Genomic DNA, 15,704 nt, shown 5'->3' with positions numbered 1-15,704 from the left:
TGTTTTGATCGTATATTGGTCGCACCACACTCCGCGAGTGCGGTCCAGAGATGACATTAGCGTACAGAGGGTATTGGAGTATCTACTGGCCTTTTCTCTCACTTCCGTAAATACTTGACATGCCCGTAACAGCTTACCCCCCTTCCAGGGTGTCACGTCTCGGGACATCTTCTGACAGACTATGGTTCCACAAAACCTGCTCCACATATCACCCGCGGTGTCTGTGGAGGGGAAGGACTTAGCCCCGTAGGGTACCTCTATAGTCTCAGGCGTTGGTCCTTCACGGCCTTGGGGTTCCTTCGATGAAAGTCGCAGACTAAGTCACGTACCTCCTCATCCATAGCATCCAGGACTTGGTACGTGCAGTCGCTCATCGAATAGCCCCGCCATTTCACCAGGTATTCCACTAATCCTCTTCTGCTCTTCCGGCTCCCCACAATACTTTCCACTTCATACAGAACCTCTCCTTCCTTATCGACCTCTTCGGTAGTCGGGGGACGTTGTTCGCGGCCTGGGATACTGCTCTGTCGATAACGTTCCAAGAGTTCGATGTGGAATACGTTATGGATCTTAACTTGTGGTGGCAGTTCCAATTCGCAGGCTCGTTTACCGGCTAGTCGGACAATTTTAAACGGGCCGAGTTTCTTATGATCGAGTTTCTTGGTTGAGCGACGAGTCTTGATGTTGGTTGCGTTGAGCATAACCATGTCTCCCACCTTGAAGTTAGGCGGTTCGTCCCTTTTCCGATCATAGTATTTCCCCATCTTCTCCCTGGTGTCTGTTAAGCGAGCAAGAGCAGAATCATGAACTCCTCGGATGAAGTGAGCGTACAGGTCGCTGGTTGGATTGACCACTTCGGCTTCCGTCGGCCAGTTGGTTCTTGGGTTGTAACCGTAATTGGTATAGAACGGAGATTGACCCGTGGCGGTGGTAACCGAATTGTTGTAAGCATACTCCGCCAACGGGAGTAGCTCTGCCCAATCATCTTGCTCGTAGTTGCAGAATGCTCGTAAGTAGTGCTCGAGGGTTTGGTTGACCCGCTCTGTTTGCCCATCGGTCTGAGGGTGGAAAGCCGTACTCATTCTTATCCTCACGTCCAATAATTCCATAAGAGATGCCCAAAAGCTTGAAGTAAACTTGGCGTCTCTGTCGGAAACTATATCAAGAGGCAGCCCATGGAGTCGCCAGATTTGACCGAGGAATATCTTCGCTAAATCCTGCGCGGTCGTTTCTGCTACTAGGGGGATGAAGTGCGACATCTTCGAGAACCTATCGACTACTACCCAGATTTGGTTGTATCCCTTTGATTCCGGTAATTGCACAATGAAGTCCATTGATATCGATTGCCAGACAGAATGTGGCGTGGACAGTGGTAGAAGCGCGCCGTATTTCTTATGGCGGCTGGGTTTGTTGCGCTGGCACTCGTCACATGACCGAACGTAATCATCAATCCACTCGTTCATTTTTGGCCAATAGAAGTTGCGCGTAATAAGTTCCAAAGTTTTGTCTTGTCCAAAGTGTCCTGCCACCTTCGAATCGTGTTCTGCCTGTGCGATTCGGATCTTGATACGGTCGTCTGCCGGAATATAGAGTCGGTTCTTATAGAAGAGTAGCCCGTCTTTCTCAGCGATATCCTTCAATTCCCCCAACTTCTCCCCTTGCTCAACTCTCTCTTTCATTCCTACCCATGTCGGGTCTCCCGATGCCGCCTGCCTGACATGATCCAGAAAGTTCTTAGACCAGTCAATCACCCCCTTGGAGGCAAGCGACACCGTTGATACCACAAATTCTTCCTCCGCCAACTGTCCGGGCTTAAAGAACCTGTCTATCGGCTGTTTCCCAAGCGTGCCTCCCCCTTCAGGACGGTACTCCGGCCGTCGCGATAGTGCATCTGCCTTCCCATTTTTGGTTCCCGGGCGGTAAATAATCTTGAAGTCAAATTCCGCCAGAGACTCAGCCCACCTTGCCTGTCGTCGGTTAAGAACCTTGGTTGTAGAGAAGTACTCTAAGTTCTTGTGATCCGTATAAACGAGAACCGTTCGGCTAGGTCCTTCGAGGTAGTGACGCCATTGCTTGAAGGCCGACACAATTCCTAGCATCTCCTTATCCCAGACATCGTAGTTGAGTTCCGCTGGGTTAAGCTTTCGAGTATGAAAGGCGACAGGGTGAGTCTTTCCGTCAATAACCTGGGATAGAATTGCGGCGATAGCAAAATCACTTGCGTCAGTTTCCACGATAGTCTGGCGATCTGGAGAGAAGTGTACCAAGATCGGGGGAGACGTAAACAGGGTTTTGAGTTTTTCGAAGGCTGCTTGGGCCATCATAGACCAGACAAAGTTCTTAGCATCACCCCTGAGACAATCGGTAATGGGTTTACAGACCCCGGAGAAATTGTGGATAAACCTTCTGTAGAAGTTGGCAAAGCCCATGAAGATCTGTACTTCTTTAACACTGCGCGGGGCTTGCCAATTCGTAACAGACATGACCTTATCCAGTGCCATGGTGACGCCTGCTGGGGCAAGAATGTATCCAAGGAACTCGATTTCGGTGAGTTCGAAGAACGATTTCTTCGGGTTGGCGACCAGGTTGTATTCTTGTAGCCTACTAAGTACTTTGCCGACCAGCTCTCTATGTTCCTCTCGAGACTTGCTATATATTAGGATATCATCGAGGTATACTACTACACCTTGATCCAAGAATTCCCTCAGCGCATCATTCATCATGTTCTGGAAGGTCGCCGGCGCATTTGCCAGCCCAAAAGGCATGACGAGGTACTCAAAATGTCCATACCGCGTACGGAAAGCTGTCTTCCACTCGTCGCCGTCTTTGATCCTGATAAGGTTGTAACCTTCCTTCAGGTCAATCTTCGAGAAGATAACCGCGCCTGCCACTCGATCTCGCAGCTCGTCCATAAGCGGTAAAGGATACCTGTTCTTGATGGACACACGGTTAAGTCCACGGTAGTCAACGCAAAGTCGCAGACTACCGTCCTTCTTCTTCACAAATAGGATTGGGGCTCCTGCCGGGGATTTGCTCGGCCTAATCTTTCCCAATCGCAACATTTTGTCCAGGTACTCCCGAAGCACCTTCAGCTCAACTTCGGATAGGGAGTAAACGGGTCCCCATGGTGGCTGCTTCTCTCGTTCGAGATCTATCGCATGGTCGTAGGATCGATGCGGTGGTAATTTATCTGCTTCCGATGGGAGGAAGACTTTAAGGAACCCATGGAGCCAAGAGGGAAGAGTTTCGCGGAGGTTGACCGATTCATCTTCCAAAAGGCAAATACTACCGATGAATTGTGCCTCCGGATCATCCAATACACCCTCGTCCATTTCTATTTGAGGTTCCTTGTCAGTGAAGCATCGACTCTTGCAGTTTTCGCCATCGTAGGAAACTTCCCCATTTGCCCCTATAACCGGCTTATGTTCTTTCAACCACCAGTTCGGTAATATTGCATCGATGCCAAGTGGGAGAGGGGCGATCTCGAATGATAGTTGCGTCTGATGCCCCCTTGACATTATAATTAATGGTTGTGTAAAGGCGTGTCCCGTGCCCTTCATAACTTCTCCCGTAAATCCAAATACCCGGGCCGGGACGTCTCGTTTCACCTTCGGGACCTCAAAACTATCAACAAAAACAGCAGACAAAACAGGATCAGTTGCACCAGTATCCAACAACACCTTACAAGGTAAACATTTTTCCGCAAAACAAAGGAACTGATTAACGATAGGTCGAGAACCGTGAATAGGTTCCTCCAAAATTTTCTGTTTTTTCTCCGGTTGGGACGCTCTCCCTTCCTGCCTTTTTCTTTTCATATTTTTTTTGTTGTTTTCCGTCAGTGATAACATAGCAATCTGGGGATACTCCTGACCTGACTCATCAGAGTCCCCTTTTAAAAATCCTCGTCGAAATCCATCTCAGATTCCGATCCGCGTTCTCGCACAAACGCTTGCCCACTGGTATACTCTGCCGCAGCCGTAGCAGCCGGCTTTCTAGCACGGTGCCTCGTACGCTTCCTCGGAGGTTGGGGTTCCGGTGGTTCCATATCGTGGTCACCATCGTCATCGCGGGTACGCTTTCGGGAGAAAGAGGAGATAGATGCACTGCTGTTAGCATCTGAACGACACCACTTCCAAAGATGACCCTTTCGGCCACATCGCACACAGGCTCCATCGGTCTTTCGCTGTTCTCGGACCGGCTGTGGAACTCCTTTGGTGGCTTCGTCGTAGTCGTGGTATATTGGCTTATTCCCCGACTTGTTCTTGCTGGTGCTCTTCTTATCTTGCCCTTTTTCTTTCTCCTCGGTCTGAGCTCTCCCCTTGATCTTAAACCCCTTCTCCTTTTGCCGCGAGTTCCCAGCATTATTCGTCTCCCTTCCTCTCGACTCCGCTTTCCCCAACATCTTCATCTGCTCCTGATAGGCCTCATGAGCCTTACCGGCTCGTTCCAACTGTTGGATGTACTCGGAGTCGTCATCGGTTGGCTCGAAGCTTGAGTGGCGCTCCCGGATTTCATTGGGTAGCCCTTGGAGCAGGGCGGCGCGATAGGATGCTCCTTTCATCTGAGCATGCTGGTTCATGATCTCCATTCTCGTCAGGTAGTCTCCGATGTTAGCAGAGTACTTAAACTGCTGCATCTTCATCGCATTCTCCATAGCCTCCTGAGTGCTTAAGAAGCGTTTCCTGATCTCCTGACGGAACCGAGTCCAAGTAGCGTAGTCTGCGGCTGCTGGACCTAACATCTTGGTCTCGATGTACTCCATGAACCATTCCTTTGCCAACCCACACGTATACGTTCCAGCAAACAGTACTTTGTTCCTATCCGTTCGGAACTTCTTTGGCTTCTGCTCAAAGTAAATCTCGCACTCCATGAGCCAATGTCGCAGGTTATGCTTCCGGGCATTATCGAACTCGAAGGGTATTTTGGCGAGCGAATCTACCATATCCTCGTCTTCAGGCGGCGCCGAATTCCGGTTCCCGCCCCGGTTTATTCTCCAATTCTTCCGACCATGCGACCATTCACTGTTATCGTCGTCATCGTCGTCGGAAGGTTCTGGATCTCCCCCAACATTTCCTCTTGGTGGGTTCTGGGGAGGTTGATTTCCACCATTCCCGCCGACGGGGGCAGCTCTCACCGGTTTCCTGCCACTGTTCCCCTGCACTGGGCCGGCATCCTCCGGTTGCCTGCCTCCATTTCCTCCTACGGGACCAGCGTTTCCTCCTACTGCGCCGGCATTTCCTCCTACCGGGCCAGCATTCTCGGGGTTCTTGCCGTTGCCAACAGGAACCGTTTGGGGTGCATTAGGGTCCAAGGGGATGCTCACCATGGAGGGTGCTACCGACATATGTTGTCGTAGGCTTTCCTCCATCTCGGCTATTCGTTGGTTTCTTACATCATCAGACTGCTTGAATTGTGCCAACAGTTCCCGCTGTTCCCTTTTCTCCTGCTCTCGCTCTTCTCTTGCAACCCTCAGCTGTCGTTCCGCCTCCTGCAGTTGGTTCTGGGTAACTCGATAGTTACGATCCAGAACCTCGTGGTCGGCGACTCGTGCGGCTTCCTGTTCTTGTCGAACATTTTCGACGAGCTCAAAGAGCGATTCGAGATGTTGCTTCTGAGCGATGGCTTCTTGTCGTACTTTCTTGTCCAGAATTTGCCCACTTCCTTGGACTTGTTCCTGGAGGTTTTGTAGCTGCTGCCAAACGGCCTGTCCAGCTGTACCAAGATACCTCATTTGAGCCTCGTGGGTATCCAAAAACTCCTGCATGGACCTCGTAAACTGGGCTTGAGCAGAGCGTTTACTCGTTGACCTAGTTTGTGTAGAAGGTCCTCCCTGGAGTAGGGGATCGGGGCTAACAGCCCCAGATAGTACCATAGCGTCCTCCGCGGCCTCGTCTGTTACGGCCGAGGTGTCTACGAAATAATCCCTTCGGAATGCCATTATGGTAAGGGATAATGGTGATAGTTCTTCTTTTTTGAGGTGACTTCGTTACTCCAAGTGAACTTGTGAGTAACAATATACTGTGAGGGATGCGTACCAGACCACAAGAGTACACTACGCAGAGCTCAGAGTTCGGCTAACAGCTACAAAGGTAGAAGTCTCCAAGGTCTCTTCAGTCAACGTCGAGTATAATTCTCCTTGATCCGATACGGGCCCCGCGAGCTACGTTATCAACAAAGATTCACTAGAGTTAGCGTGTGATGTTCGACCGTCTTCGACGCAATAGTTCAGGTAGAGTTCGAAGTCACAATAGAATAAAGTATTTCCAAAAGTATAGTCAAATAAAGTTGTAACTCGCGTATCAACGATTTATATTGTTAAGACTCTGATTTCGCTGATGATGGTTTGGCTAGTCAGTGAATGACACAGTATTTATATCCCTCGCTTATGTCTCGAGGACCCAGTCTACTAATAATACAGAATACACTCGGGGCATGCCCGAGACCCTGAAAAACAACCAAGAACATTTAACTCCTAAGTCCGTAACCCAAACTCCTAAACCCGCTGGAACCCCTCAACCTATTTATCCGTTCTAATGCACGTTTCCCTGTCGATGTTTCTTCTCCATCGGCCGTCTGGTGGATAATCGTCAGCTTCGGCTATTCGGAGGTCTCGGACGGCAAGGCTACCTACTCAGGCCTCTTCCCACATCGCTTTCCCACATAGCAGAGTCCTCTCATGCCCACAGGTACCGCCGATAGGTAGTCGGTCGGCTGGCAGCTTGCGCCGATTCGCTCCGAGCGGTCCGATCTTCGATCCGATTGATTCCAGCTGTCCCTCATATATCCACCGGTACCACAACACTCCCCTCCGGCGGTTTGACGCTCCGGGGGTTATTATTGGGGTCGAAAACGTGTTTTTTATGACTCCGTGTTTTGATCGTATATTGGTCGCACCACACTCCGCGAGTGCGGTCCAGAGATGACATTAGCGTACAGAGGGTATTGGAGTATCTACTGGCCTTTTCTCTCACTTCCGTAAATACTTGACATGCCCGTAACAGCTTACCCCCCTTCCAGGGTGTCACGTCTCGGGACATCTTCTGACAGACTATGGTTCCACAAAACCTGCTCCACATATCACCCGCGGTGTCTGTGGAGGGGAAGGACTTAGCCCCGTAGGGTACCTCTATAGTCTCAGGCGTTGGTCCTTCACGGCCTTGGGGTTCCTTCGATGAAAGTCGCAGACTAAGTCACGTACCTCCTCATCCATAGCATCCAGGACTTGGTACGTGCAGTCGCTCATCGAATAGCCCCGCCATTTCACCAGGTATTCCACTAATCCTCTTCTGCTCTTCCGGCTCCCCACAATACTTTCCACTTCATACAGAACCTCTCCTTCCTTATCGACCTCTTCGGTAGTCGGGGGACGTTGTTCGCGGCCTGGGATACTGCTCTGTCGATAACGTTCCAAGAGTTCGATGTGGAATACGTTATGGATCTTAACTTGTGGTGGCAGTTCCAATTCGCAGGCTCGTTTACCGGCTAGTCGGACAATTTTAAACGGGCCGAGTTTCTTATGATCGAGTTTCTTGGTTGAGCGACGAGTCTTGATGTTGGTTGCGTTGAGCATAACCATGTCTCCCACCTTGAAGTTAGGCGGTTCGTCCCTTTTCCGATCATAGTATTTCCCCATCTTCTCCCTGGTGTCTGTTAAGCGAGCAAGAGCAGAATCATGAACTCCTCGGATGAAGTGAGCGTACAGGTCGCTGGTTGGATTGACCACTTCGGCTTCCGTCGGCCAGTTGGTTCTTGGGTTGTAACCGTAATTGGTATAGAACGGAGATTGACCCGTGGCGGTGGTAACCGAATTGTTGTAAGCATACTCCGCCAACGGGAGTAGCTCTGCCCAATCATCTTGCTCGTAGTTGCAGAATGCTCGTAAGTAGTGCTCGAGGGTTTGGTTGACCCGCTCTGTTTGCCCATCGGTCTGAGGGTGGAAAGCCGTACTCATTCTTATCCTCACGTCCAATAATTCCATAAGAGATGCCCAAAAGCTTGAAGTAAACTTGGCGTCTCTGTCGGAAACTATATCAAGAGGCAGCCCATGGAGTCGCCAGATTTGACCGAGGAATATCTTCGCTAAATCCTGCGCGGTCGTTTCTGCTACTAGGGGGATGAAGTGCGACATCTTCGAGAACCTATCGACTACTACCCAGATTTGGTTGTATCCCTTTGATTCCGGTAATTGCACAATGAAGTCCATTGATATCGATTGCCAGACAGAATGTGGCGTGGACAGTGGTAGAAGCGCGCCGTATTTCTTATGGCGGCTGGGTTTGTTGCGCTGGCACTCGTCACATGACCGAACGTAATCATCAATCCACTCGTTCATTTTTGGCCAATAGAAGTTGCGCGTAATAAGTTCCAAAGTTTTGTCTTGTCCAAAGTGTCCTGCCACCTTCGAATCGTGTTCTGCCTGTGCGATTCGGATCTTGATACGGTCGTCTGCCGGAATATAGAGTCGGTTCTTATAGAAGAGTAGCCCGTCTTTCTCAGCGATATCCTTCAATTCCCCCAACTTCTCCCCTTGCTCAACTCTCTCTTTCATTCCTACCCATGTCGGGTCTCCCGATGCCGCCTGCCTGACATGATCCAGAAAGTTCTTAGACCAGTCAATCACCCCCTTGGAGGCAAGCGACACCGTTGATACCACAAATTCTTCCTCCGCCAACTGTCCGGGCTTAAAGAACCTGTCTATCGGCTGTTTCCCAAGCGTGCCTCCCCCTTCAGGACGGTACTCCGGCCGTCGCGATAGTGCATCTGCCTTCCCATTTTTGGTTCCCGGGCGGTAAATAATCTTGAAGTCAAATTCCGCCAGAGACTCAGCCCACCTTGCCTGTCGTCGGTTAAGAACCTTGGTTGTAGAGAAGTACTCTAAGTTCTTGTGATCCGTATAAACGAGAACCGTTCGGCTAGGTCCTTCGAGGTAGTGACGCCATTGCTTGAAGGCCGACACAATTCCTAGCATCTCCTTATCCCAGACATCGTAGTTGAGGTCCGCTGGGTTAAGCTTTCGAGAATGAAAGGCGACAGGGTGAGTCTTTCCGTCAATAACCTGGGATAGAATTGCGGCGATAGCAAAATCACTTGCGTCCGTTTCCACGATAGTCTGGCGATCTGGAGAGAAGTGTACCAAGATCGGCGCAGACGTAAACAGGGTTTTGAGTTTTTCGAAGGCTGCTTGGGCCATCATAGACCAGACAAAGTTCTTAGCATCACCCCTGAGACAATCGGTAATGGGTTTACAGACCCCGGAGAAATTGTGGATAAACCTTCTGTAGAAGTTGGCAAAGCCCATGAAGATCTGTACTTCTTTAACACTGCGCGGGGCTTGCCAATTCGTAACAGACATGACCTTATCCAGTGCCATGGTGACGCCTGCTGGGGCAAGAATGTATCCAAGGAACTCGATTTCGGTGAGTTCGAAGAACGATTTCTTCGGGTTGGCGACCAGGTTGTATTCTTGTAGCCTACTAAGTACTTTGCCGACCAGCTCTCTATGTTCCTCTCGAGACTTGCTATATATTAGGATATCATCGAGGTATACTACTACACCTTGATCCAAGAATTCCCTCAGCGCATCATTCATCATGTTCTGGAAGGTCGCCGGCGCATTTGCCAGCCCAAAAGGCATGACGAGGTACTCAAAATGTCCATACCGCGTACGGAAAGCTGTCTTCCACTCGTCGCCGTCTTTGATCCTGATAAGGTTGTAACCTTCCTTCAGGTCAATCTTCGAGAAGATAACCGCGCCTGCCACTCGATCTCGCAGCTCATCCATAAGCGGTAAAGGATACCTGTTCTTGATGGACACACGGTTAAGTCCACGGTAGTCAACGCAAAGTCGCAGACTACCGTCCTTCTTCTTCACAAATAGGATTGGGGCTCCTGCCGGGGATTTGCTCGGCCTAATCTTTCCCAATCGCAACATTTTGTCCAGGTACTCCCGAAGCACCTTCAGCTCAACTTCGGATAGGGAGTAAACGGGTCCCCATGGTGGCTGCTTCTCTGGTTCGAGATCTATCGCATGGTCGTAGGATCGATGCGGTGGTAATTTATCTGCTTCCGATGGGAGGAAGACTTTAAGGAACCCATGGAGCCAAGAGGGAAGAGTTTCGCGGAGGTTGACCGATTCATCTTCCAAAAGGCAAATACTACCGATGAATTGTGCCTCCGGATCGTCCAATACACCCTCGTCCATTTCTATTTGAGGTTCCTTGTCAGTGAAGCATCGACTCTTGCAGTTTTCGCCATCGTAGGAAACTTCCCCATTTGCCCCTATAACCGGCTTATGTTCTTTCAACCACCAGTTCGGTAATATTGCATCTGTAACGGGGGTCCTTTCTAAGAGGTATAGACTAAAGTAGAATAGAGACGGCCGTGCAAGATAGACAATCAGGTTGCAGATTATTCAAAGATACTATCGCTAGAACTCAATAATCTTTAAGGGCTCTGCTACCGATAAGAACTTGGTTTTTCTTTCTGATGAAGACTGGAGAGAATTCGGACTGAAGGGCGGGAATGAACCTGAGTACTTATACTCCGAAGGCCTCTGTTCTCTGCTCCTAACTCCTTTACTAAGTTCCGGTGGGCCTTCCCTCAGTACCGGAAACAATACCACCGCTACCCCGCTTTTCTCTAGGCGTTAGCAGGTGTTTCCGATACCCAAGGCAACCACCCTTAGTCAAAGCCTTTGTAACACCTGCAGTCTTGGTTGCCACACAACCGAGGACCTGCATGAATGAGCTGCCGCTCAGGTGTAAGCTTAATCATTGCTGTAAAGCTTTCGCTTATTGTAGACTTCCCTAGCATAGTCCCTGCCCTTCAGCGGACTTACAATGCTCGGAGGATATAGAGGATCACCGGGCAATCAGAGCTTCACTCTGGCCGGTCTTCTAGTCACTGGCGAGGCATAGACTCGTCAGTCATTGCTCCCATGAATAGATCCCCTTCCTAGCGCCCGGAATGTAGTTACTCTAACAGCTGGTAGCTAACCACACTGCCGGTACTTGCATATCACCGTGCAACTGGCTTCTAACAATAACTCTCAGCATGTAACCGGGCCCTGTGTGTACTCATACACCAGACAGTTGAAATGGCTCCGTTACACCACTCCCCTCTTCCAGGATCTTGGTCTCCGAGATCTATAACCATTCTATTACCATTCGTTCTATATGACAAGAAACTTCGTGATATGCAAGGAAAATGAAAACCCGAAAGGAAAATAGTCTACACCCCAACAATCCGCTTGTCTTTGGGTTTCTTAGGATACCTCATATGGAAATCCCGAAGGGCTTCTTCAGCACTCTTCTTGAGATGCTCCCAAGGTTCCCATGTAGCATCCTCGTTTTCATAACCTTCCCACAGCACTAGGTATTCCACTCGTCTTCTCTTCTTATTGACCCGGCTATCAGCTACCTCTCGGACAACCCAGTTCTGTTCTCCCTCAACCTCTTCGGGTTCCGGTGGGGGAACTCTTCTCTCAGGATCTACCGGTGCTCTGTAGGGTTCTAGGAGAGAGACATGAAAGACCGGGTGGATTCCCATCTGGGGGGGAAGAGAGAGCTTGTAGGCACGGGTACCAATAGCTTCTAAGACCTTAAAGGGTCCCATCTTCTTCTGATCCAGTTTTCCCAAAGGCCGCTTTGTTTGCACATTGCGTCGGTCCAACATAACTTCATCTCCGGGCTTGATTTCAGGTGGTGCCAGGGCATGAGCATCATACCACCGGGCCATCCTTAATCTAGCTTTACCCAAGCTGGCGTTCATAGCCTGCCAGATAGATTCCCATTGAGATATCATAACCTCGCTTGCTGGATTGTTCCATTCTACTCCTTCCCTTGGGGCCGGCCAGTTGGTCCTGGGTTCATATCCATAGTTGGCATAAAAAGCCGATACTTTGGTAGACTCAGAGACCGCCGAGTTATAAGCATACTCTGCCAAAGGCAAGAGTTCTGCCCAGTCATCCTGTTGATATGAACAATAACTCCGCAAGTAATGTTCCAGGGTCTGATTAACTCTTTCTGTTTGACCGTCCGTTTGGGGGTGGAAAGATGTGGACATCTTCAGCTTCACATTGAGGAGACTCATGAGAGATTGCCAAAAGTGAGAGATGAACCTGCTATCTCTGTCCGAGACTATGTCATCAGGTAAACCATGGAGTCTCCAAACTTCCTTTAAGAACAACTTAGCCAAATCTTCCGTTTTATTGAGGGTAGGAAGAGGGATGTAGTGTGCCATTTTCGAAAAGCGGTCCACTATTACCCAGATCTTTGTAAACCCACTAGATTCCGGTAATCCCACAATAAAGTCCATAGAGATGGAAGTCCATGGCCGATAGGGTATCTCCAACGGTTGGAGCATACCAAACTTCTTGTGTCTTGAGGTCTTATTCCTCTGGCAGCTGTCACAGCTCCGGACATATTCCTCAACATCCTTATCCATGTTGGGCCAAAAGAAGTTGTTTTTCACCCGCTCTAATGTCTTAAATTGGCCAAAATGACCAGCCACCTTAGAGTCATGGGTATCGGACAGTATTTCCATCTGAAGCTTCTTGTCTTTGGGGATGTACCATCTATTCTTGTAGAAGATGAGACCGTTCTTAACCGACAAGTTCTGATCCAAATTTGGTTTCCTTTCAACCAGGGAGCGGTGCAGTTCCTGCCAGAAACTATCCTCTTTAGCGGCCGCATATAGACGCTCCAAGAATGTGTTCTGCAATTGATTCACCCTGACAGCCGCTAGCTTTGCAGGATCCAAAACCAATTGACCTGGCCTAAAAAAGATCTGTGGCTCCGGCTGCAGAGTTTCACCTCCCTCTCCAAGGCGGTGATCCCAGCGCCTAGATAGCACATCAGTCTTGCCATTCTTTTCTCCCGGTCTGTAGACAACTTTAAAATTGTAGCCTGCGAGGTCTTCAGACCATCTAGCTTGCCGCCTAGTGAGAACCTTGGTAGAATTAAAGTACTCCAAGTTCTTGTGGTCTGTGAAAACCGTGATCTCTTGCTCACAAGATTTGAGCATGTGTTCCCATTCCCGGAAAGAGGCTACAATAGCTCCCATTTCCTTATCGTGAATGTCATAGTTGATCTCAGCAGGGGAGAACTTCTTAGAATAGAATGCCACCGGATGTAGCTTCCCATCATCCCCATACTGAGAGAGCACCGCTCCCTTGGCAAAATCACTGGCATCTGTCTCGACCACCGTTCTCCTACTAGGGTCAAAATGAAGGAGGATTGGAGCAGTTGTGAACAGCCTCTTGAGTTCTTCAAAGGCCTGCTCATGTACTGCCGTCCAATACCATTTCTTATCTTTTTGCAGGAGGTCAGTTAATGGCTTGCAAACCTTACTGAAGCCTTCAATGAAGCGGCGATAGAAGTTTGCAAATCCGAGGAATGCCTGTACTGCCTTGATATTCTCAGGGATTGGCCATTCCTTAACTGCCTCCACCTTGTCTTCTGACATAGACACTCCCTTTTCCGAGATGTGATAGCCTAGGTACTCTACTTCTCGGACATGGAAGGATGTCTTACTGATCGAGGCACAGAGCTTAGCTTCCCTTAGCTTCTGTAAGACCTTCTTGACCAGTAGCTCATGCTCTTTCTCAGTCTCTGAGTAGATGAGGATATCGTCGATATAGACAACCACTCCTTCATCCAGTAGTTCCTTCAGCACATCATTGATCATTGCCTGGAAGGCGGAGGGAGCATTGCATAGACCAAATGGCATCACATTATACTGATACAGTCCATAGCGGGTTCTGAAAGCGGTTTTCCACTCATCACCTTCTGCTATCCTGATCAAATTGAAGCCGTTCTTCAGGTCTATCTTTGTGAAGATCTTGGCCTTGAACAACCTGTCTCTGAGCTCACTCATGATAGGCAGCGGGTACTTGTCTTTGACAGTGACCTTGTTCAATCCTCTGTAGTCCACACAAATCCGCAATGTCCCATCTTTCTTAGGAATAAACAGTATGGGCGCCGCAGCGGGGCTATTAGATCTAGAGATCTTTCCTGAAGACAATTCTTTGTCCAGGTACTCTCGGAGGGCCTTCAATTCTGGAGCGGAACATGGGTACAGCGGGCCAAATGGGGGAGCGGTCCCAGGCAAGAGTTTGATCTTTAAATCATTATGGGAATGCGGCGGCATTTCCTCAATCTTCTCTTGACTGAACACATCAGCCCAATCCCGGTATAGGTGGTGTATTTTCTCAGCAATATCACCTCCGTCCTCATCATGCCATACTGAACCAACTAGTTGATAGACTGTCTCTTCTTCTTCCAACATTTGGTATGGAGAGATCAGTTCAATCTTGGTGGCCGCTGGGAGACAATTCTGCTTACAGTAGTCACTCCTCCAGCTCATGGTGTTGAGTTCCCAATTAATGTCCGGGTTATGCTTCCTAGCCCAACTAATTGGCAGGTAACCGGTCATTCCTTCTTCCAGTGTGGCCACCTCCCATCGGAGTGTCTCTTTATGATCTCCCATAGTCATACGGACCGGGTGAGTGTAATACTCGCCTCCTCCCATCATGACATCTCCTTGAGCATCAAACATTGTCAGAGGTTGATCCCGCCGCACTAAGGGAATTCCATGTTTCCTGACAAAACTCTGGTTGAGGATAGCTCCTGTACAACCGGTGTCAAACAGGAAAGACCCTTGGGCGCCTTCATCCTTTCCTTTGACCGTCCATGACAGTCCTGCCTTCAGTATAGGTCTTTTTCCATGTACTGGTAAGGAGGGAAGCCTCTGTTCCAACCTTCTTTGCTTAACAGCGGGTTCTGAACTTGTTTCTCTTTGTCTTTTCAACATAGCTAATAGCTTCGGGCACTACTAAGATCAGAGATCCTTTGGTTATATTCCCAAGCGGTAATATAGCAGATGTATTGTGTAGTAGTCTTTTTAGCAGCGGTTTGGAAGTGTCTTGGTAGCAAATATAACTTTGGTAGAGCACTGACAGACCAGCTGTTTCGGGTCTTAAACCCATCCTCAGAGTGCTTGTAGCAATCAAATAGGCGGAAACACAATCATAATTTATTCAAAAGAAACATAGAAACCAAAACCCATATAAAAGAAAACTAGTAAACATAGACCCAAACAGACACTTTTCTACCAGATGATTTCATTGTCCGAGTCTTGCTCAGGCTGAAAAACAAAATCTTCTGTAACCTCCGGGAGTACAACAAGTGGATCTTCTGCTACTACAGCAGCCACTTTAGCCTTCTTCTGAGAGTTGGACTTGCCATTCCCTCTTTTCCGCTTTTGTACTCTCACTGCTGCCACTCGGACAACAGTAGGTTCCTTGGACCAACAATCGGTCCATTTGTGTCTGGACTTGCCGCACTATTGCACAAGTCAGTCTATGCACTCTACCAATAGGGAGTACCGGAAGGTCATACCTTCAAACATACTTCTGCTTTCCTTCTTTCTTCTAGAATATCCCCCGGGATACCCTTCAGTTCCACCGCTTTGTCTTTAGGTCCTGGAGTCTTCTGAGGTCCGGAGGAGCTCGCAGCTTCTCTTTTCCTCTTAGGCTGCTGGTCCTTCTGAGCGGGAGGATCTTTCTTGGTCCGAGGGTGCGCTTTCTCAGCTGCCATCCCTTGGTACCTCTCATGGGTATGCCCTAACTCTCTTAGAGCAGCTATCCGCTCCATCAAGGACTTTGGCTTGGGGTTGAAAAGAGCCCAACTCATGCCTAGGTCCGG

At 49.2% G+C, this 15,704-nt stretch overlaps 2 protein-coding genes across 2 annotated transcripts; both read right to left on the bottom strand.

The window, feature by feature from the left end:
• Nucleotides 1–257: 257 nt before the first annotated feature.
• Nucleotides 258–3,815, bottom strand: H6S33_003569 (uncharacterized protein; the record flags this gene model as incomplete). Its single annotated transcript, XM_044834925.1, has 1 exon — nucleotides 258–3,815. The coding sequence occupies one exon, from the start codon at nucleotides 3,813–3,815 to the stop codon at nucleotides 258–260; it is 3,558 nt and encodes a 1,185-aa protein (XP_044691930.1).
• Nucleotides 3,816–3,892: 77 nt separating this feature from the next.
• Nucleotides 3,893–5,938, bottom strand: H6S33_003568 (uncharacterized protein; the record flags this gene model as incomplete). The annotated part of the gene is made up of 1 exon (XM_044834924.1): nucleotides 3,893–5,938. One exon carries the CDS (start codon nucleotides 5,936–5,938, stop codon nucleotides 3,893–3,895), a length of 2,046 nt encoding a protein of 681 aa, XP_044691929.1.
• Between the last annotated feature and the right edge of the window lie 9,766 nt (nucleotides 5,939–15,704).

This window comes from Morchella sextelata, assembly GCF_020137385.1.
Source record: "Morchella sextelata strain SCLS chromosome Unknown scls_15, whole genome shotgun sequence".
In the NCBI taxonomy this organism is placed as follows: Eukaryota; Fungi; Ascomycota; class Pezizomycetes; order Pezizales; family Morchellaceae; genus Morchella; species Morchella sextelata.
The sequence above is the reverse complement of the archived record's forward strand: the minus strand, read 5'-3'. Positions and strand labels throughout refer to the sequence as shown.